A 24,534-nucleotide genomic window follows, 5' to 3' on the forward strand; every position below is an offset into this window, starting at 1 on the left:
GTTTCACCTTTCTGCATGGAATGAAAGGGTACAGAATATTTGGTTGGTGGTGCCACTGTAATACTGCACGAATAGCTTGCAAAAAATAAAAACAAAGAGCGGTACTATTTTGTATTCTACACCTGCACACTCGAGCAGATTGTTCTATGAAATTAGAACAGTAGGTAGAAATGCCACAGCTGTTTTTCAATTACCAGTGCTATGAGAACAATTGCTGTACGTAGACCTTAAATGCAGGAAATGTACTCTAGGAGAAAAAAAAATGTTGTTAGCTTGCACTCATAGAGTAGCATTTTGCATGCTTTCCAGTAAGAATGTCTGAGTGCACTGTTTGCATGGTATGGATGAACTGATAGCATGCTGCACAAACGCAAAATGAAGAAACAGGGAGATAGAGCAGCGAAAATGGCTTTTGGCATCTCACAGGATAAATAGTTTGTACTCTGTCCTGTTTCCGTCCTTACTCCTCTAGTGTTTGTGGAGCTCGGTATGAGTTCACAACAAACCAACCTCCCTGCAAGAAAACTTTGTTGCGTGGTATAGGTATCTTTTCTTTTTCTACATCAGTGCATAGACTCAGTGCTTTCTTTGTTGAGCTCATTCCATAGAGATGAAAACACTGAGTAGTTTTCCTCAGGCACATGTGAAAATTGCTCCATAAGTCTGTTGCTCAGTATTCACACGTGCAATGCAAAGTGAGGGTATTAAAATACCTGCTTGCCAGCCTTTTATAGCATATTTATTTCTTTTTCAACAGCCGCTTTGCCAAGCACAACCACAAGAAGGCCCACACCACTGTCACAGGTTTCACCAAGTGATGGTAAGTGCAAAAAGTGAGAGAGAGAATTATTGCAAAGTACACATCCTGCATCTGCATAAGGAAGCATGGACCAGTAGTCTTGATGTTTTCCTAGTAGATATGGACACCTAAGCCTGTGTAATATTGTCACAACCTATAATGTTGACAAAACCATACATATAGTTCAGGGCCTGCAACCCGTGATTTAGTTCACGCAATTATTTATATTTCAAATATAAGGTGGGTGCAGTTGGACCTACATAGTTCACACTGAAAATTGTGCTGTCCGATTTGTTGTGATGAGCGTAGCTCTGCGAGATAGGCCAGCGGAATATGATGCACAATCAAGGTGTGCATTCATGTAAATGTGGCTTATGCAGCCCAGATAGCTATTTATGAGATGAATAATTCAAAATCCTCCACTTTGTAAATGTCATTGCCTCTGTTCAGCATTTCATGAAATGTTCATTTTTGCAATGCTTTGTGATATTTCCTTAATCATGGATGATTCTTTGAAGATAAAATGCTTGGAATGTATAAATCAATTATGATTCCTGTCTCAGTCGCAGAATACACATTGCTTCCAATGAAAAATGGCATGGCAGCACATAGTGGTCCGTATATTAGTAGCCCTGTGATTGCGCCCTGATAGCTTAATCGTGATTTTTTTTTCTCTACAAGACTGATGAAAGCCTATACCTTCGCATTCTTCCATGTCTTTCTTTTTCAGCTGAGCCTAGTCCGAGCGGCCTCCAATTTTCCAAGGAGGGCAGCAGCGCGGAGCAGATGCAAGAAACGCCAAGAAAGTGGGCGAAGAAAACGCAGCTCTGTGCACACCCTTCGCACCAAAAAGAAGCTGCTAACACTTCACTCACGAAGTGAAAGGTACCGCAAGGCAGTCGGTCAGATGAAAAAAAGGGACGAGGCGAGGCGAGTAACGCAGCAGGAGGTTTTAAAGAAGCTTGAACCGGATTTGTCAAAGGACCTTTTTTGAACTGCTTAAAGCACGAATCAGGCTTGGTACATTCCCAAAATAAAAAACAAAACATTGGTCCAAATGGATGAAACAATTCACTCTCAGTTCACGCTTCCTCAGAGAAATGCTTCACTTGCCACATGTGCGGACACTCAGGTGCTGGCTGGCAGACATCCCAATGACACCTGGTATCATTCCAGGTGCCATGGATGCAATAGAATCAATCATTAAAGCTTGGCCTCTGCAAGACAAAGCATGCTGTCTTTTATTCGATTAAATAGCCTTGAAAAGACATTTGATGTACGATCAATCAAAAGATATAGTGATTGGCTACACATATGATGGAAACACAAGCACTTCTCGTGTGGCAAATGCAGCCATTCTAATGGCTGTGTCTGGCATATCGAGAATTTGGATGCAGCCAGTAGCGTTTGCAGTGTCCCGCAATGCAACGTCAGCTCTTGCAATGCACAAGCTGCTATTAGATGTAATTATGCAGCTTGAAAAAAAAGGTCTTTTGGTAAAAGTGGTCATCTATGATCAAGGGTCAACAATGTCAGCCTGTCAAGAATGCTGATCCATTCTCTTCATGAACCATGTTTTACTGTCAACAACTGCAAACTATACTTCATGTTTGACATCCCACACCTGATAAAATGCACGCGGAATAATTTGAGAAAACACAAGCTCACGATTGGCTCCGAGGTTGTTGACTGGGCGTACATTGAAACCTTTTACAAAAATACTCTCAAATCACGCCTCTAACACACCAACTGAACATCTAAAAAAGAAAGATTGCTAAGGAAGCTCAAAGAGCAACATATCTACAAGATGCCCTTTGCTGACACACGGCCGCTGGATAAAAAGTGCGCTTTTTCATCCAGCGGCCGTGGCGGACATAAGAGTGAAGTATGCCACACAAGTATTCAGTGAATCTGTCTCTGTGGCACTCCCCACTCTCATTGCCATTCAAGAGCTTCCTCTTGATGCTAAATTTACAGCTCTGTTCACAGAAAGAATGGATAAGATTTTTGACAGCCAGAACAGTTCGACCCCAAAAATCAGGATGATAAGTTGCGGTATGCAATGATTGATGGGTCGGAACACCGTGCTTCCCTTGAGTCATGCATCAGTTGGATTGCCCAATGGCACTTTGGTAGTCCTCGGGACAAGCAGCCGCGCACTGTTAAAGGTTGGCAGATTAGAATCAAAGCCTTGTTGTTGCTGTGGACTGGTTTAAAAGAGGACTTTGATTTCACTCATCTTTTCACACGTTGATTGCAGCAAGATCCCCTAGAAAACTTTTTTGGAATCATTTGTCAAAAACATGGCTGCAATGAGACACCAAATGTGTACCAATTCGTGGCGGCTCTAAAACATATTTGGATTGGCAAGCTCTTCAAGCTTTCTCAAGGGAACTGTGAGGTGACAACAATTGCTTTCCTCAACAACTTGGAGAGTGCATCTGCATTGTTGTCAACTATAGCAGCACACCAACCACAAGCCACAGCACGCAGCAGGCCTCTGATTCATCTGATGTGCAGGCATCTTCACAAGATGCGACCGACATGGTGTATGAAAATGTTGTGTACCATGTCGCTGGTACTCTTGTGAACAGCTTTCTTGAACTGAGGACTAGTGAGTGCATATGTGAGAGAACACTCCTTGAAGTGGATGGAGGCTCTCTCCATGGACGACACCAATTCTTTGCACTACTCAAGGAAAGTGGTGTACCCGAGAAACTCCTCGGTTCCATTGCAGTAACCTCTGAATCATGTCTGAATTACATAAAGGAATTAGATTCGGCCTTCAGACATGAAATCAACTATTGTGCACATTTTTCCAATGTGTGCAAAAATCTGGTGGAAAGGATGCCAATCCGGCAAGCTATTTTCTGTTCAGTTGGCTGCACTGAGAAATTTCTTAATATTCTGCCGCACAAGGCTACATTGGCACATTACATTTGTAAACAAAAACACACGAGAAACAAAGTCAAGGCACAGTGCTTCTGCCAGCAATAACGTAAAGTAGCAGGCTAAATTTATCCTGTGCCTTTCTAGAACATGATTATGTAAATTGGATTTCCAGTGCAGCCTTCTGCACCCATTTCCTATCCATTTTTTAGATGTGTTGCACTATTTCTTTTTTTATGTGTATATGTACGTATTTTTATGTATATATGTATATTTTATGTAGGTATATATTTATATATGTGTATTTATAATTCTGCTGTGGTTGTATGTAATGCATTGACTACTTTTGCTCCTGCTGCGTTACTTTTGTATTATACAAGTTTAACCGACTAACTTTTTTTTTGAAGCCTCGTGTGCCCCTATCAGCATGAGTATTACAACCAGAGGTTCTGGATTGCTTTAGTATTGGGAAATGCCAACACTTCCCAAAATGCACTGGAAAACCCTGCTCGTTCTGCTTTCTTTCTGTTTGCTTGACATGGTTTGGAAGGCATTCAAACATCCAGCCTCCCAAAAAATGCCAAAATTTATATAATACTGACGACTCGTTTTACACTGAAGCAGTCTTTACAAACAGTAACAGTGTGATTAATTCACAATGAACGTTGCAAAAATAGGTTGATTAATAAAAATGTGGAGGTTTTATGTCCAAAAACCATGATACGAATATGAGGCATGCAGTAGTGGAGCACTTCAGATATTTTGAGCACCTGGCGTTTTTTTAACGTGCACCTAAATCTAGGCAGATGGGCCTCAAGCGTATTGCATCCATTGATATGCAGCCGGGATTCAATCCCACTACGTTCGGGCCAGCAGTTGAGCACCGTAACCACTAGACCACTGTGACGGGCCACGAAGGTTGAAGCATGCATGAATTCAGGTGCTCGCCAAGTCCAAAAGATTTTCAGCACCCAGGGGCTCTGTCACTTTTCAATTACAAACCTCTGGTCATGACTGTTGTGCCACTGCAAAGAACTGATGGTGTCAGCTATTCACAGGCATAAAAGATACATTGATGAAGTGCTCAGCTCTGTGAGGATTCCAGAGGGGTTTGTGCAGAAGCTGCGACTCGGTTGACATGCATGTTAGTTTGAAATAGAAGCATGCATCCATACTCACTGAAACTATTCACAACGTACTGTTTGTGTAGAGCAACTGTGTTTCTTGTTTAACTAAACTCTGCAAACTCCGACATTCCACTTCCTGAACCAACGAATGACAAGCGATGCAGTTCTAGTTAATGACACATTATGATGAAACTGTGCAGCGTTCCCCATCTGCAATTTAAGTACTGCTCAGAAAATCTTCTGACATTGTGATGGATCCAACATGATACCTGGTAGAAAAATAATAGGGAAGCTGCGTTCAACTTTGCACTTTACTCTACCTATTTCTTTGATAAGATGCTTATCTTCGTGTATATTTCATGTTACCTTGAGTATTTCGCACCACTTCCAACTTGACTAATGACCTGTGATCATTCCTGTTGTTCACCAGTCACAACCACAATGTTTCCACAAATTTCAAAGGTCACCTCTGCAACTGAGTCTAGACCATTCTTTGTTGCGTTTTTCTGCCTTTATTACTTGAAAATTAAAGCATCGCGTGTCTTGTTCACATCACGTGAGCTTGCCTGCAACACATTTACCTGGAGGAAAACATGATCAGGGATAGCTGAGCCAAACGGTAGATTTGTCTCACTGCTTTTACAAAATAATATGCTGTAGCACTGCAGCATATTATGACATTGATCTACTTATGCTCCATGGGTTCGTCTACATGAGCCAAAGGCTATGACTGTTAGGTGCACTTTCTGTGTACATATATGCAAAAGTATGTGTGTGTGTGTATGTGCAAAAGGGAGTGACACAACGCAGGGCAATAAAAAAAAGTACAGGAAAGGGTGTTTTTCCTATACCCCTTGTTTTCTTCGGCTTGCGTTGCGTCATTATCTTTTGCACAGTATGCACCAACCATTCGAACAACTTGTTTTGTTATGATATATTTCAATGCGCGGGATTGTTTCGCTTCATGCTGCTAGTCATAATCTGTACAACTCGTATGTGTACACTTATTTACGCTGATGTAGCACTTTATATGCTTACCCTGCTTATGTGATTGTATTATGCTGTATTATGCGTTTTCGTATCCTATTTATATTGTACGCGTGCTCGATGTACGCATTCCTGTATTCAGGTTTTACCACAGCAGTATTTCGAATCTTTTTCGTTTTCTTTTGTTATTGTTACCGATATTATAGCCCAAATATTGCCTAAACGTGCAGCAATTTACGTTTCCTTCAATAAAATGTCATGTGAAGAAAGTTATATGCGCTTTTTGCTTCTCGAGCGAGCGCCGAAAGCGGCTGCTATGCAGCTGCGACGGCGCCGCTCGCCACCATTCGCCATGCTACCACAGAGGCTACAACGAAGCAGAAAAACAACTACACACATTACGTACGTACATCGGCAATAAAGAGAGAAGACTGTGCAGTAGCAATTAGTGCGCAAACGCTCGAACCGACGTCGCGGCCGCGGGGCCGGCGGCACCACGAGCGAGGAAGCGACCGCGAACGGGCGTGGCCATATTGGATTTTTTCCTTTCGGATTGGCTCGCCTCCAGCAGAAATCCAAAATCCAGTCAATCCCCGCCGCTCCCAGGAACCGCCACCGTCGCCGGAAGCGGAAAAACGTCCCCATTGGCCCTATGGGTATGTCACTCCACTGCCCTTGGCTTCCGAGATGGACGGTGCTCTGTCTCGGAGGTGATGGCATAGTTTGTAAGAATGGTAGACTGGGCTTGTTGATTTAGCAAATTTGAAGTGTAAGACGCGGCAACGACAACGGGCAGTACACACATACTTGTGACAGCGCGTGATGAGCATATAAACTGTGATGTTTTCGAAATAAACATTGTTGAAAGTGGCGCTCTGTGTGTGTACCTTCAGTTCAAGTACGATGTCATAGCGTGATAGCGTGCGTACTTCTCGCTCTCTCCCGTAGTTGCCGTAGTCTTCGTCTTTTCTCACCCTTGAGCGGTGGGATGGGAGTTCGCAGTGCGTTCGTCGTGCCGTGCATTCAGGCATGATTGCGTTTACAGCATATGACTTGCACTTACTGTCAAAGCGTAAGTTTTACGAGCATGCGCGGTCATGCACGCGCTGCGCTAAATCGGTGCAGCATGTGAGGCGGCATGTATACATGCATGGAGTTCGCGGTGTCCTAGAAACTCTCTCATCCAAAGGTGTGCGCACGAGGGGAGCAGGGAGGAAGGGGGGGGGGGGGGGGAGGGGCAGCCGCGTTACAAAGTAATCTGTAAGCGGGAGCCAATTCTGCCCCATACATTTACCCTGTCGAACCTCTCACGTCACCTTTAATGCGCAGGGTTACGGCTGCGCATGCTCTTCGACAATAATGGCAACCGAGGACCTTCGACGTTGAATTCAATGCACAATTTACTTCCTACCTTTATCCCCGCTGGCCGTCGGGAGAAGCACGCCATCGCTTCATTTTCATTTTCGCATCCATGGTTGAGCTTGTTTTGTTCCTTTAGGACTCGACAAAGAGGAAGGGGGAGGGGGGTTGCTGCGGTGGGACATGCCCGCCCCCCTGATGGAGAACTCTGAGCACGCTTATGTTCTCATCTTCCTCGTTCGGTAGCAAGGTGCTGACATTATTGCTACTCATGTGTGTCCCCTTAAAGTGACATTGATTTCCTTCCGAATATTTGCGTTCCGTTTCCAAGTGCTTCTGTGCGGAAATCATTAACGCGGAGAAAGTGTACGGCCAGTTCTTGGCATGGTATGTGAAACCGATAATGACTTCCCTATAGGTTTCCCTTGCATGAATGAGTGGTATAGGGTGATATCTCGGCGTAAAGGCTGTGTTGTAACCCTCCTATATTTTCTTATTGTGCTGGAAAGCCAATCATACCTACCGTATTCGAATCTAAGCCGATGTTTTTTTTTTCGGAAAAAGCGGTGTACGAAATTGGGGGGTTGGCTTAGATTCGAGTATAGATTCGAGTACAATGATTAAGTTTTTTTCTGGCCTTGCGAATTTCGGGGGTCAGCTTAGAATCGGGGCCGGCCTAGATTCGAGTAAATACGGTACATTGAATAGGAAGGAAGATAAAAAGGATCTTTGTGGCGTGCCCCTACTTCCTAGTTCGATATCTCTGGATTTAACTTCACCAGTTGTGATTTGTGCAGTACGATCAAAGAGAAAGGTCGTATTTACTTTGTTTCAGAGAGTACGCAGTTGTCTTGCTTCGTGTGCACTGGCCTAGCCAATGCCACGTAAATACACAAGCGTAACTGCATAAAGCAGAAAAAAACATCTACACGACAGCACTGTAGAATACGCTGTGGATTGAAGTAAGCAGCACTGTTCGCAATGATCTCTAAAGCCATTACGCTGCAAAAACAACTAGATAATCATCGAGATAAAAGTGCATCGTTAAACTTTATCGTAAGATTTCCTACAAATAGGATTTCCTACAAAATTTCATACTATTAATTCCACTTGCATTCTACAGAACGCGACACAGATGCAAGTTTTTTAGATATTTGCAGTTCGTAAGAACATTAGGACAGAAAGATTGAAGCGGTAACAAACGGGATTCATTTGTTGTTCGGAGGCATTGAAACATAAAATTCTCGCCTGTAACATATACATTTAGTTTTTACCTACTTAGCAAAGCCGGTCCTACGTTCTTCAATAATGACGGTGGGAGCCGGGAAAGTGAGTCGGTAGTCATTCTAAAAAGACAGGGCGTGCAAACACGGACACAAGAAAGAAGTCAGGACACCAAAAATACCACGGCGGACAGGTCAGGACACACGCCACGCCAGTCAGGACACCATGGCGTTTGTGGTGTCCTGACTTCTTTCTTGTCTCCGTATTTGCACGCCCTTTCTTTTTAGAATGAATACTTACCAACTAGCTCCGCTCTCTGTTATTCTGAGTCGGTAGCATGTTTGTACATGGCAGCCTTGACATCCCAGAAGCCGGCTCAAGCTGCACAGCTGCTGTGATGACATTTCGGCAGGTACGCGTAGGGTATAGCTTTTCAACTAATACGAAATGTTCGAACAACAACTTCGGAAGCAGCTGAGGGTAACATACTAGAGCAGTGACAGCACATATCACGCGACTTGCATCTTGTCCAGATACAGTCTCTCAAAGGGTTTTGTGGAACACTTTTCTGGGTGTCTAAAACCACAACACAAGTCGTTTTGAGACAGCAATAGCTACTAGTCCAGATCTGTTTTTGCTAAAGCTAAATTGCTGGGTCGTTAGATGTTTTCGTCAACAAGAAAAGCTCCCCAATCAGATCTCAGCCCAAAGTATAGCCTAAGTCGATTTATTTTGTAGATTTTATTATTAATTCCACTTGCACGTTGAATGTTTATTTTGGCTTAGTTATATAATGGAGTCATTTGCTCGTTGCACATATTTATGAATTTAATCAACGAATGAGCATAAGTGACAACAATCTGGTTACGTATATCTGTTTCTACAAACAAAGCAAAACAACAATAACAGCGATTGCTGCTTTAATAAGACAAAACATCAGCAGTCATTTTTTTCTTTCAGTTATTCATGCTTGGGATAAGGAAGATGGTGACACAAGGACTTATTCAAGAAGCCGTTAGTTTCCTGAATCGAAGCATAACCGACATTGAGATAGCGAAGCTCGCGGCTGATCTCGGAAGTTTTGAAGACGCGTTGCTCAAGGTGAGAAATGCAAAGCGTGAACATCGATTAGGAAGTGCCGGTAGCCCTTCTGGTAGCTCAGTGCGCTTACATTTGTTGGCAAACTTTCATAATGAAATACCCACCATCGTAACAGGAACGTACTCCTCACAGCTAATAGACGTGCTAAAATCCTAAATGTGTCGACTGTAGTAATTGCGTGAGCTAGCTTGAAAAAAAAAAACGGAAAGAAAACGCGATGGTAGGGTGCAGTGCAACAAAGCATATACCTATACAGAGTACCTTGGCTTTTAGCAACAACACTTTTTTTCACGCGATAAGGCTCGAGTTCGTGTCGCAGAAATTCCGCTGTCGGCGTTGCACATGAGCGAAACATCTTTACAGAAATAAAAAAGTAGGGTTGAAGTCACAGTCTAAACCAGGAATTCTGCGTGGAAGTCGAGTATCCTAACACAGAGCCACGCCAGCGTTTTTTATAAATGCAGAATAAAAGGTGGTGCTGGCATAAGAATTTCTATGCCGTCTCAACGACAAAACTTCGTCCGTCCGTCCGTCCGTCCCTGTGACGTCGATCACGCACCGCCCCCCTCCCCCCTTCCCCGCACCGAAACACAACGTGGCTGCACCCTACAAGATACATCAACACTTACGCATCACTGAGGCCACTCCAAAAAGAAATTTGGCGGGTTTTTTTTTTTTTTTTTTTTTCACGACATTTATGATAACAGCAAATATTATAATAAATACATAGCGAAGCCGCTTCTACGAGCGCACAATTATTACGAAGAACAAATTCTCCAGTAGTCTGTTCTCTAACAGGGAATTAACATGGTACATTTATGAACAATGAATTATACCAATCCGGTTGGTTCCGTGGCACCTTACAGGGCCTGTTTTTGTACGCTCGCATTCCTGTACACTTTCCGTCACCGGGTTTTTTATGAATTGTGCTGCCGGCGCACCACCGAAATCTGTAACTCATAGGAGCTTCACTTATTATGTAATTGCAAAGACGACGCTTTGTCAACCGCCACGCGCGTGGCTCTTGTCCTCTCTCAAATCTATAGGGCTATACCCTTGACATAGGAATGAGTACTAACTTGTTAGTTTATTTTTTTGAAACTTTATTATCCTCAGATGCAGCGAACAACAGAGTACCTCGATAACAAATGCATGCATGTATGTACATGTGACAAGTCAACGCTTGGTCCACATTTTGCGCCGTTACTGAGAAGTTACTGAAACATCTTTTTTCTAAATCAGAATATTTCAAAGCCCACCACGGAGGTATAGTGGTAATGGTGTTCGACTGCTGACCCGCAGGTCAAGGGCGCAAATCGCGGCCGCGGCGGCCGTACTTTCGATGCAGGCGAAAATGCTCGAGGCCCGTGTGCTTAGTTTAGATGCACGTTAAAAAACCACATGTGGTCGAAATTTCTGGAGCCCTCCACTACGGCGTCTCTCATAATCATAGCGTGGTTTTGAGACATTAAAACACAACAAATAGATTAGAACATTTCAAAGTCAGGGAAATAGATGCCCTCCTAGAAATCATTTAGGTAGTGTTGTACTATGGTTTATGCAGCTCTTTAATTATGTCAAGCTATTGCGTTATTATCTAATTGGTCTTCCCTGGAAAGATGTCAGTGCCGAAAAAGACAGCAACAAAATGGTCGCTAACCTGCAGCTCTTTAACCATTTTAAAACTACATTAGGAGTCATAACGGTGTGCCTATGTTGCTTACTGATTTGTGAGGTTTCGAAAATGACTGCCTGTAATGTATGGAAAAAGTAGTTTTGTACCTTTACTGAATAATGCCTCTGCCCAATGACACAGCCGTCACTGCAAGCACATGTCTGACCATTTTCATTGGATGTTACATTCAAGCGAAAACGTAACTGCAGTTTCATTCGTGTTCTATCATAGAGCTATACCAACACAAGAACTTCATTGTGATTTCTGATTCTCAGCTAAGAATGACTGCTGCGAGAGGCCCCCCTCAAATGACCGAGAAAACATTCACAGAACTCAAGGAAAGCGCTGGTGATGTGAGTACTGTCGCTCTACAAATATATATATATATATATATATATATATATATATATATATATATATATATATATATATATATATATATATATATATGTGTGTGTGTGTGTGTGTGTGTGTGTGTGTGTGTGTGTGTGTGTGTGTGTGTGTGTGTGTGTGTGTGTAGACGCGCGAGTGTACTATACGGGGGGACGATCCGCGTAGGGCTTTAACGGACTGTTGGTGTTTTTGAGAACTACTAGTTTCAACAAAACTTGAGGAATGACTACTTTGTGTATATATGAACGTTTGTGACAGTACGCACACCCGTGAGCAAAAGTATACGTACCTTTGCCGTCTGTGCCGTCTAGTGGCGAGCCGTCTGCTGTCGAGAGCATTTCTCTGACAATTTCCGTCAGAGTAATGCTCGCGAGAGCTACTCCATCAAAGCAGTGCTCTCAACAGAAGACGGCTTGCGACTAGACGGCGTAGACAGCGATTTCAGCTCGAGCTTCCGTGGTCCGTATATACTTTTGCTGAGGGGTGTACGTATTAGGTAGTTTTAGTATAGCAGAAAACGCTTGCGTTAGCGTGAGCGTGCGTCTCAACGCTAACGCTAAAGTGAAACGCCCTATATATGCCAAGTGGTTTTGCTTTAGTACAGCAGAGGGCATTCCCGCTAACTCTAACGCAAGCACATGCGACGCCATCTAGACATAAAAACATTAAATGCACTGTGGAATAGAGAAGTAGAGGTGTGCACGGGCTCCGGGTAGCCCGAAAGCCCGAGCCCGACCCGGCCCGCGGGCCGGGCTCGGGCGGGCCGACGTATTTTCACCTCGGGCCCGGGCCGGGCTCGGGCTACTTGCAGTTTTATCGGGCCGGGCTCGGGCCAGGCGCAAAGCCCGACTCAAGCCCGAAATATAGAGAATGAGCGGGAATTCTTTTCCAGCACGCATACAGCGCCTTTTCCGCGACCGCCCTTTACCGCTTTTCCTTTCCATTCGCTACATTACACAAAAGGGGAGCAGGTAAAGCACTGCCTCTGTTTGCATTCTGACAAACAGAGAAGTAACACCACCTGAGCTAGTGACGGCGCCACGCGACTGTTCACGTTAGATTTAAGGCCAAATCCCGTATGAGTGAAAATGCGCGCGACAGCGACGAGCGACCCGACGTAGATCGCCTTCGTTCAAGCTGACGCTTGCATGGGCATGCCCCATCCACGTGACGGCTTTGGCGAGCGAACTCCATTGTTGCTGGCATGAGGCCGTCTACTTGTATAGCAAAAGCGCCGCACTTCGTTGAAGCCGGAATCGTTGGGCTCCTTGCTGTTTTTGGACGACAATTTGTAATCTGTGTAATAGAGATTGTTCGTCGTCTGTGGTATGAACATATTTTATATGCTCAATAAAGTGCCAAATTACCGGAAAACGATGTTTTGTTTTCGCAACGAACCTTCAAAAAGCCGGGCCGGGCCGGGCCCGGGATTGTGTTTTCGTAAGTCGGGCCGGGCCGGGCGGGCCCACAGCCCTTTGCTGTCGGGCTCGGGCGGGCCTTCGAAAAAGTCAGCGGGCCCGGGCCGGGCTCGGGCTCGGAAATACGGCCCGTGCACAGCTCTATAGAGAAGTGCGCCACTAAGTCGAGCTGATCCAAGGTCACCGTTCATGCGCCTCCGTTATTGCCGTCCACAGATTCGTGCACTGCCGCGGAAAACTTGACAAGGGACGCGAATCGCGACATGTCCCGGCTTGACTTGTGGCCGTATAGGCCATATCTTGGAAACAGGCGAATGATGACACCGTCGCCCTCTCTGCGTGGCAGAGCAAACATGAGCGAACCTTGTACACCAACCTTGTTAATAATCATTCTGCACCGCTAATGGACAGTGCATCTCGAAAACGGAGCAATTTTATCGGCAGCATACGACTTGCAAAGGATCATTACTCAAATATAAATCAAGTGCAAACATTATTTACGAGCGAATGAGTTTAATAATGCAGGCCGACGACTTGAAAGACTCGAAGTGGACGGTTCCCGCTTCAACAGTCGCCGTCATATTGCCCTACGTGCGGAATCTTTTGCGTGTGTTAGCGTTGAACGCTATATTCTGGAAATAGCGCACGTAAGTATATACGAGCTCGGGCTACGCTTACGTACTGCGCATGCGCAGTTTGGAAAACGGAACGCTAACGCTGAATCCTTGCGTTTGCTGTTTTCCGCTATACTAAAACTCCCTATTACTTGTGTATTTATGTCACCATTGTATATGTGATAGCCATCACCCGACACCTGGAATAGCAAGCCAGGTGATAAACTAGGCGAACATCTCCGGGGATGTCATTAAAAACATGCTACTTCTCTCTCAATTTCTCTTACGGCTGGAGCAAAGTTCTCTGTAGGAGCTCCCTGATGCAACTGCCTGCCTACGCTGGTTTCTTCTGGCTTGCACGCTTTGAGCAAACTGCGGAAAGAAATGCACAAAATTTTTGTAAACTGCGAAAATAAAAGAAGCCTTTTGCTTATCGTCAAAACGCTCGATCGGCGAGTGCCACAAAAGTGGTGCTTTATGATCCTGCTTCTCAAACCACTGCACTGAAAGTGTAGGAAATGAGAAAGAAAACTATGTACTATACTGTGAAAGAGCTGTATGCCGCTGGCACTACACAATGCTTCTAAAGAAGCGCTCACTATTGACACGAATATTTTAAGGTGAAAATTACCGCTGCTGACCACGAACACATGTGTCACACGCCGCTCATGTGAAGAAAATCTCCCCCATGGCCTTTATCACATGTAAGTCACCAGCTTGGTTTTGGGGGAGGCAAAAAATACACGGGCAGACTAGATTTTATTCAAAACTGAAACCACGTTTGCTGAGTCGCTGTGCAGCCGTCTTAATGTCCGGTGTGTGTGTGTGTGTGTGTGTGGGGGGGGGGGGGGAGGCATCTCGATGCTAACAAAGGCCAAGTTCTAACGATCCCAAGCCGAGGAGAACCGGCTCTCTGAGCAGCGGCAAGAATTTCGCTGTAAATCGCAAAAAGAATTCAGGCCCGCGTCCTTGGGAGCACTTGGCTCTCCGGCGAAAGAAAAAAAGAGTCGGACGGTCCCCCCATATATATATATATATATATATATATATATACACACACAAACATGTCGTTCACTACGTCATGTGCTCTATGAAAGATAAAAAAAGTCACAGTTTCGCCGCAACAATGAATGCCATAGCAGTAAATTGGAATGTAAAGGAGTATTCAGACAGGGGAGAAATGCTCGGGCGAGACAGGGGGATTGCGGATCACGTGACCGCGACGTCACGGATTTGCGAGTGGGCGTGACCCCCCCGCGCCTCCTCGGGGGAGGCGGGGACCTTTTCCCCGAAAGGAAAAACGATCTCCCGGCGGTGGAGGATATGGCGGAATTTCGGGCTCTTGTTTGGCCACATTGTTGCACTTGCTCCTGCAGAGAGCGGCAGCGGGTGTAGTCTGCAGCCGTATGGTCGTCTGCAGCTCGTCAGCAGCTCGTCAAACGGGTGGTGGAAGCCACCACAGTAGTCTAGTAACACTGGTCTCCCCCTCCGTTCGCCTCGTCCGTGTGAGTGGGGGGCATTTGTGGAGAGCTGACGTCACTAGGCTCCGCCTTTATACCCCGAGCATTTCTTCCCCGTCTGAATACCCCTTAACGCGAAGAACGGAAAGCAGCTCGAAATTGCCAGCGCGTCGCTCGAGACCAAAGGATGTACGAAAAGAACACACACAGGACGAGCGTGAGCTATCATGCGTCGCAGCTCGACATTTGAAGCGCACTGCTCAAACATAAAGCAGGACGCACTAAACGAACCAACAGGTACACACAGGACGAGCGCGAACTAACCGTCCCAGTTGTTACTTATTTCTGTTTGAACAGTGCGCTCCTTTCGCAAACACGGCGAGCGAAGCGAGCGAAGTGATCTTCGCAGTGGTCTTTCGCAGCGAGCAAAGTGACCTTTGTACGCTCTGTGACTTCAGCGCGGACATCGCGGAGAAAGCACAAGTCCTACAACCCCCGCTCCCCCCCTCTCCCCCGCCAGCCGCCCCCTTCTTTCCTCGAGATAAGCGCACGAAGGCGACCACGCCCCGTAGGGCGAAGAGCAACGGCGTTCGCAGGAACGGGGCGACGATCTTTAAAACGCGCGACTCGTGCACATCGCGCCATCTTTGTGGTAACTAAGAAAGCGTGCTGATGTAAGTGGTGTATATAAATAGCTCGCCGTTAGCAGGCTCAATTCGAAAACTTAATTAGAGCGCAACCACACGACATATTCACACACCCACACACCCAGGCAACAACCATGATCTACCAACTATGATCCAAATGATCTACCAACTAGCCCAACAAGTTCTTTTAGCAGGCTCAAAGACGGCGCTGTTGGTGGCCTAACCGTCTAACGCCGCGCGCTGGAAAGCGGGAGGTCGCCCGTGCGATTCCGCGCGTCGGAAAGCTTTTCTGAATTATTTTTCATTGTGGGTCTTATATATATATATATATATATATATATATATATATATATATATATATATATATATATATATATATATATATATAGGCATATACATATACGGTGCATAACGGCGGCGACAGCGACGGAAAAATCAGCCGAGACTGTCCATATAATTGCTATCGCAATAAAAACAGGTTTATAGAGCTCGTTTTCCTAGCATGTACTTGCACTATGCTTAAGGATGCGACATATGGGGTTGGTGTGCACTGGCTTGAATCACAGAGCCAATTAAGTAACATGCAAGTTATCTCGCAAAATTGGCAAGTTAGACACGCTAAGTATAATTTGACAAATGCACACGCTAATACATATATATCTTTTATTTATCGAATATATTCAGTTTCCGCTATTCGAAGTGCTACAGCAAGAGTTCACAAAAGCTGAGGTCACACTAACTGAAAACATGAAGGCAGAAATTTATACACTGGATCTGTACGTGGCTACCGTTAAATTTCTGGAGGAGTCCGAGCCGTAAGAATGTTTTCTTTGCATTGTTTCTTATGGAAGCCTACCTAATTATTTGCATGCTATTTCGCTTGTTCACGTATTTGTTTTTTCTCTCTTACCACAAATGCCCCCAGTCTCATATTACGGAGTTAGGTGTTAACGTTAAAAAACCTTGACAAAGAGTTTAAAAAGAATGTGGGCAGCTAGCACTAGAGGCGAAATGCGGAGTCACAGCGGGGCTGGTGGTCTCCAGCTAGACCCGGCAGGCTAAATTTCAATGATGTTTTATTATGAATAATTAGCATAGTTAGGTCACATGAAACTCAAGTATCTCGAGTGGGCTTGGTTCGCTCACATACAACTCAATTGTTCTGATTAAATGCGAAGCATTTCTTGGCGAACCCAAGGCACTTTGAGCGTATCTATCTATCTATCTATCTATCTATCTATCTATCTATCTATCTATCTATCTATCTATCTATCTATCTATCTATCTATCTATCTATCTATCTATCTATCTATCTATCTATCTACTATCTATCTATCTATCTATCTATCCGCCAACGTCTCGGTGCTCTCGTGATCACCTTCGTAACCTCGTGTAGACCAAAATTGGCATGGGAGGGCTTATTATATGTACATATATAAATAACAGACATATCTTAGTGGTTATCTTAATTTTAGTTGCCATTAATAATACAGGTAAACAAAATTAAGATAACCGCTAAGTTGCGTCTCTCCTCTTCCCAAGTACGTTTGGCCCGTCGAAAAGGGTCATAGATAGATAGATAGATAGATAGATAGATAGATAGATAGATAGATAGATAGATAGATAGATAGATAGATAGATAGATAGATAGATAGATAGATAGATAGATAGATAGATTATCACTACAGCATGCACCATGTCTTGTACTCCATGTCCTTCACACTCGCTGTAACGCGCGCTCCGTGTTTTAAACGACGCTTTTAGGCCTTATAAATTCGCATTGTAGGCGTAACCTCATAAAACCCAGCGTCCGGAAGTCTAAAGGAATGCGGGTGTATGTACATAAATGCGCGTGACCGGTGCCCTGGAAGGTGCGCTGGTCACATGCGCAAATGCATGCGCCGTTTTCCAATATTTGATGGTCTCTCGATCGTGGGCTTGTCGGCGAGAAGCCATTTCTGATAAGGGTATCTGATTTCTTATCGAGGTTATCAAGGTGACTTCTGATTTTACGCTGCCACATTTAATTGTCACCTGAATGTGAACGCATGGCCGTGGTTGTGGCCTGTAGCAACTAAACATGTGGGCTAAACGTCAGGCGCGCACACGTCCAAAGTGGCCGGGCTTTTACGGCTATGATAACTTCTTGATCCTTGTTTCAATTGACATTATTTTTGGCCACGAGGAAATATCAGAAAGGGCAGATCTTTTAGCGCTGATGAGACAAATGTAATTCTTTTGTGAGGAATGTATTTACATTGTGGGCTTTACAGGCGCATGTACAAAGTGAGCAAAACGCTGCGCGAACGAATACAGCAAAAATGTTCGACCGAAATTAGACATACGTATTTAGAAAAATAGCGTTTTGACCCACATTGAGGCTTTATTTTCGCTAACGTAGTGTTCTATGTAAAGAGAGGGTTTATACATCATTGCGTTGTGCCCTTTGTTGTTAAATATTACAGAGAATTTTCAGTGTATTTTTGTTTTAGGGAGGAAAAGATCGGGCAGCTATGCACTAGTGGTCCGCACACTGAGGAAGCAGCGGACCTGGTGGTGTTGTCCATCTCGTTTCTCTCCTCTTCACAGTCACTCCTCCCACCCCTTCCTATACTGTACTGTCACGTGTTTATGAAGTTGAAGAAGGTAGTAGTCGGCAGGTTCAAGACGAAACATTTTTATTTGGGCGAACCTGTGCTCGGGAAACGAAATGTCAAACTACAGCAATACACGCTGTAGACAGCTAGCGGCGAACAGAGCGCCGGCCGTTGCGTAGGTATTTATAGATGCGGCATCGAGGATTCGAGCCTTATTGCTGGTGGCCGCGTTAGTTCCAGAATAAACTCAACTGTTCGCGTTTGCGCGCTCAAGCCTAGAAGAAGATTCTAAAATAATCTGAAAGGTTCACAGACATTAGGGCGCGGCTTGCGCAACGCAGCGGCTACGCGTGCCACGAACTAGCTGCATAAAAATAACAAAAGAAGCGCGCGTGGTAATATTACACTCTAAGAAAAAAAAGTGCATGCGTGACTCTTTGCGGAGAGTTCTGACTTGCCACATATAGGACTCTCTTTAAATAGTCACGGTGACTCTCTTAGTGGGTCAGGGTCGGCTCGCTCTAGGAGAGTCCCCTGACCCTCTAGGAAGAGTGGACTCTCATCCGAAGGATCACGTTACCACTTATAGGGAGTCAGACGACTCTTGCCGGTAACACTCCTACGCGGGTCAAGTGAGCCACACCGAAGCGTCAAGCGACTCCACAAGTATTTTAAGCTACTCCTTTGACCCTTGCTCTACTTTTGCGCGACTACTGTTGGAAATAGTGGAGTATTCATTTTAAGCAAGTGCAATAATACTTGCCGTCCTGCCCAGCGACTGCAAAAAAATAATAGTTCAATTTTAGCATTATTTTAATAAAACTCGTCAAAAGAACACATATTTTCAAGCAAAGTTATATAGAAAGCGCGAAAAGATGGTCAGTGATTTCCAATTAAGAAGTTAAGGTATTCCTCATTTACATGCTTGTATGAGTATAGCCAACTAAAATGTGTGACTGATGTGCACAGTGTCATATGGTGCTAAATAAACAGCAGAAATTGGTATCATGTTTCCATATTTATTCTTATGATTAAAATAAATCATGAAGTGGTGACGGCTGGAGACATCAGACTTGTGGCTTGCTAGGTTGTCGCTCCTGTTCAGCGTGAGCACCATGAGAAACGGTATGTGAAAATAAGAACGTGATACTATGATGAGAAAATGAAATTGCAGTAAAGGTTTGCAAAACCTACACAATAAGTGGTTCACACAGACATAATAAAGGCTAACAACAAAACAACAAATGCAAACATTCATGGTCAGGAACCAAGTTTTTTGACGTCGAGATCAGACATGTCATATGCTAGAATTACCGCACATAGCTCCCACAATCACACACACTCACTCGATTCTGTAATAACGCCCAACGTCATCGCAGTGTATGCAAATCACGAAAACGGCAAACAGAAACGAGGGAAGAGCGCACGGCCGCGGCCGCACCAACGCGCGCCGTCGAAAGTCTAGAGCTTTTTCACTTTACCGGTGAAGCGTGTCCAACTTGAATGACTACCGCGTACGTTCTGGAAGCACCGTACTATATCTGCACCTCAAACTACCGTCCTTAAGCCAACAAAAACCATTATATATAGTGCGTCTGAGCGTTGCTCGCAGTGTTGATGTCTCTCATGACCACGATGCGCACTCTCATCAACGGAATGACAACTCCGTCAGCACAATCGCTCTGCAAGTTCTCGATTCCTTGGAACCAGTCCTTGCAAGCTTTTTTAACATCTCGCAGAGGAACCGATGTCAAATATTTTTGGGTTGTGACTGTCAGTGTGTGCAGTGAACACTGATGTGTGTGCGCGTATTACTTGTCCCCTCTTTCCTCCTCGCTCTCTCTATTATTTTTTCTCCCCTTCCCCCTCCCCCAGTGTAGGGTAGCAAACCGGGTACAACCTGATTAACCTCCCTGCCTTTCCTTCGCTTTTATCTCTCTCTCTCTGTACACAGGCATTTTTTTTTCACGTTCCCACGCGCCGAAGCACGCTACACACTCAAGGTCGATGGAAACGTTATGAAGTAGACTAAAGTGCATCTCAAAATGACATCTTGCACATTCAGTAGCGCAGACACAACGTGCGATCAGCAAAAAATGACCCTTGATAATTGTTTGCATCGCTCACTATAAGGGAGCTTGCACAGCAACGCGCATAGCGGTGGCAACTCGTTAACTGACAGCTTTAGTTGGGCATCCGCAACAGCCCTGCGGACAGAGGCTGCTGTTGGAAATGGCTGGCAGATAACTTCCGCAGAGCTGCTGCAGACGCCGCGCTAAAGCTGTATAATTAGTACCTACGCAAGCGGTACACTCACCGTTAACTGGCGCCCGTTGTTCCTGTCCGCAGCTCCAGGAATATTCCGTCCTCCAAGCGTCACCGCGTCACTTCGTGCACGGAGCCGGCGTCAACACCAACACCACCGAAGATGCGCATGAACAGAGACACAACCCGCGCAACCAACACGCAACGCATTCCAATAGACGAGGAGACAGAGAGGAAAACTGAAGCGGCACGCCATCCCGGCGCCGTTGTGGCGCGTTGCCTCGCCTCCGTCGTCGAGCCAACGCGCCACAACGGCGCCAAAGGGCAAGCGCGCGATATGTATGGCGTATACGTCGGCACCGCCAATCGAAACGCGCTTCAGGAGAGTCCCGTGACTCCAGTCGAATTGCGAACTCTCTTTCTCTGCCTGTACCTTCCAAAAGGGGTCAAATGGACACCCGAAGAGAGTCACGCGGCCGTGACCTTCTTCTGACTCTTTTTTTTTTCTTAGAGTGTATGCAACACTATGCCATGCTTTACCATCTAACATCCTCCTTTTTCTGCTGCTCACCCTCACTTCGCTTACGCACCCCTTGCTATAATATACTATATATCACTATGTTTGCTCTTTCTTCTGTTTCTTTTTTTGTGTGTGTGTTTCTTTCTATCTCTTTATCTCTTTGTCTATTTAATCTCGATCTTTTTATCTTTTTCTCTCTTCGCATTCTTTCTCTATCTTTCTCTGTGTTCGTTTTCTAACCTTCTATCTTTTTCTTTCTTTCTTCCCTTTCTCTCGATTTCACTCTCTCTCTCTCTACACTCGTTCTCTCGCCCATCAAAGTTATAGCATTGCACGCCGGACAAACTGGCGCACGTGTTGTGGGAGCGAATCAGAAGACGAAGAGGAGAAAGAAGAGGACAAAGAGAGCGAATGCCGGTTCATGATCGTGATAGTTTTCTGGTGTCCACACATGGGATCATGAAAAGCTTAACAGCTTCACTATAAAAACAATTTTGAACTGAACAATAATGATGCCAACAAGTTTTTCTTCACTGCACGGCGCAAGATACCAGCAGGCGCCCCATTTCTGCGATTAATTAAACCACAGAACTGCTCGCCACAGGTAGAAGTAGTATCAGAGCGTCACAATGAAACGCCACTTGCGTAACATTGTTGAGCCGCCGGAGATGATCGGAATTCATACAGAGCAGAAAGCGGGAAAACAATAAAAGAACATCGTCGTGTCTTCTTTTGTTTCTGTTCCGTTCTCAGCGCTGCTTGATCTTAAAGCAGTTATGCCTGATTGCGTGTGAAGTTCCTGGGGCCTAATGGATTCGTCGTGCCCGTTCTGCTCTCTTGATGACCTTGTCTACCATAGTCATAAATGTATATCCGAGCCGTGCATACAATACGATGCAAAAATCTCTTGCATATATATGCCTTATAAACTTACTTGCATGAAATCTTCAGTTAAAATAAATTGAGCAGTCGCGCGTTCTCATATTGAATATTTATAAAATATAGCTAGATGGAATGAGGGAAAACCAGTATTCAAGTGTCGTCCGGCGAAAGTATAGAATGGGAGCCTATAGTTCAAGGCGTTGCGAGTCTATTGATTACTGCTAAATTATATGGCTGTTCATGTCAAGTATAAACAATAAATGCTTAGATGACAAATAATCCTTTACAGTAATGTTTACTTTACAGGGTGACACTCTACAACTTCATAGGCCTTAATATTCTCCTTGGACTGGCGGAATATGCATCAGTCAATTTAGCTAAAGGATCACATGAAGCAAGAAAGCGGACACCGGAAGAATGTGTTGGTTTGGTATATAATGCAATGAAGGAGGTTATCACATATATATACGTTGTTGAGCACATTCCTCCTGAAGCCAAGAAAGAGGTAAGTTGCGCTGAGAATTCTATTTTTAAATGAGAAGCATTCCTTGGCGAATCTAAGGCACTTTGACCTCGCTAGACAGTTCCTTGATCGTGCTAGACGTCCGTCCGTCGTCCGTCCGTCCGTATCTATCTATCTATCTATCTATCTATCTATCTATCTATCTATCTATCTATCTATCTATCTATCTATCTATCTATCTATCTATCTATCTATCTATCTATCTATCTATCTATCTATCTATCTATCTATCTATCTATCTATCTATCTATCTTTATACATCTTGGTGCATTCGTGAATGTTTCGTTAACTTAGCATTGACCAAAATATGCATGGTACGAAATGTGTGTACGATGAACATACATGACTAACAGGTGATGGCATAAATGTTCATGACATGCTTGTCTTCTGCATCATGACCTGAATGGCCCACGTTACATGGTGGATATGTCGTTAAAGGGGCCCTGTAACAATTTTTGAGCATGATAAAAAAAGAACGCTGCCGATCGGCAGTCGAGGCTCCTGGGAACACGCGAGCCAAACATTACAGCGCAGCACGCGGCCTGTATTTTACGATTCTCAAATTCAGTTTAAAATCGTTCCGTCTTCTTTCTACAAGTGATGCCATATAAACAAATGACCGCTCCAAATACGCAAATCCACGGCCATTGGCCGATTTGAGCATCGTGAGCTGCATAGCTACCGCGGCCGCCGCAGGAGGCCGCCACGTGCCCCCGCGCGCGCTCGCGATCACACTGAAAGTAAGCCGCGTGTGCGAAGAAGAAAAAACAAAGAAAAAGTACTCAAGGCCATGACGCGCGCATGACGTAACTTCTTGCACCCGTGCCATGTCTGCCTGCTCAGATTCCAGCGCACTCGTAGGGACAAGAGAAGAGAGAAAGCAAATACACTGTGCGACAATTCTCTGGTACTCCGCTCGTACGTGCGGCAGTGAACTCTTTAAAGAAACCACTCGATAGTTACTCTGAAAAGTGTTGCAGGGCCCCTTTTGAGGCGTTGTGATCGGTTCATAGACATGACATGCAGGGTGTTTCAGAAATGTGATCAAAGAGCCTCAAACATTGCATTTTCTGCGGCGGCAGGCATGTTGAGATTCTTAGAGACATTAGATAGTTATAGTTTAGTGTTAGCGTGGTAGCAGGGGTTAAGGGAATAGCGTTACCATGCCGCAAACGTTGGTTGCGGAAAGCATGTTTTAGTTTAGCGGGATAGCGTTTACGTGCCCACCTAGCGAAGGGTGAATGCGTTAAAAAAAAGTGAAAAGAACAAAACCGAGAATGCTTGCCTGTATCGCCGCACGCACCAATATTACTCCTTTTTTTGGAGAAAATAAAAGTAAATAAATATGAACTGAGCACCAAAAGCGAAAATTTTCATGTTGCAGACTTGTTTACACCGACCTTCAAGATAGGCCTAGGGACGTTCGAAATAGGAAGCGATCTCAAAAACTACGCTAAGTTATCCGTAATACCGTGTCGTCGAAGCTACCTGAAGGCAAGCGAAGCTACTTCGCACAGTCGTTTGCTACGAAACAAGCGGATCCGTCCACATCAACATTAAATTCAGTTCCAAGCGGGCGTCCAAAACCGCCGCCATGTTTTACGTACACTACGTTAACCACGCAAACACGCTAACGCTAAATCTGAAAAATAGCGTGCGCACGGTAAACGCTACGGGTCGTTTACGGTACTGCGCATGCGCACTTCGATCCCGCTATTTCGCTAAGCCAGCTATTCCGCTAAATCCGCTAAACTATAATTGTCTGTTATTTACCGTATAGCAGTTACAGAAATTAAATTTTAAAAACTCTTAACTTACAGGAGACAGGCGATTGGGTCAGACGGGACAATTTAAGCCCTCACTACAAAGAACCCACTGCTACTTTGACATTCCCGAAAAGCGATCACTGGTAACTTTCGCGGAGTGATGAAATCTGACCAATTTCACTGGCGAAACCGAAGCTGGAAAGCCGATGAGGGCTTCTACGATATTTTTCTGAAACGTCTGAAATGAACGAGCGTCATTATAGCAAACACTGATCTACTTAGCTTCGT

At 44.7% G+C, this 24,534-nt stretch overlaps 1 protein-coding gene across 1 annotated transcript in view; it reads left to right on the forward strand.

Annotated features, from left to right (window-relative positions):
• The window catches only part of LOC119405131 (neprilysin-1-like), a 90,089-nt gene that overhangs the window by 25,068 nt on the left and 40,487 nt on the right, over nt 1–24,534 (forward strand). The window contains exons 5-8 of the mRNA XM_049419217.1: nt 9,346–9,486; nt 11,437–11,514; nt 16,378–16,508; nt 22,264–22,462. Coding sequence (XP_049275174.1) covers nt 9,346–9,486; nt 11,437–11,514; nt 16,378–16,508; nt 22,264–22,462 — 549 coding nt within the window. The remainder of the gene's footprint in view (nt 1–9,345; nt 9,487–11,436; nt 11,515–16,377; nt 16,509–22,263; nt 22,463–24,534) is intronic.

This window comes from Rhipicephalus sanguineus, chromosome 9 (genome assembly GCF_013339695.2).
Source record: "Rhipicephalus sanguineus isolate Rsan-2018 chromosome 9, BIME_Rsan_1.4, whole genome shotgun sequence".
Taxonomy (NCBI): domain Eukaryota; kingdom Metazoa; phylum Arthropoda; class Arachnida; order Ixodida; family Ixodidae; genus Rhipicephalus; species Rhipicephalus sanguineus.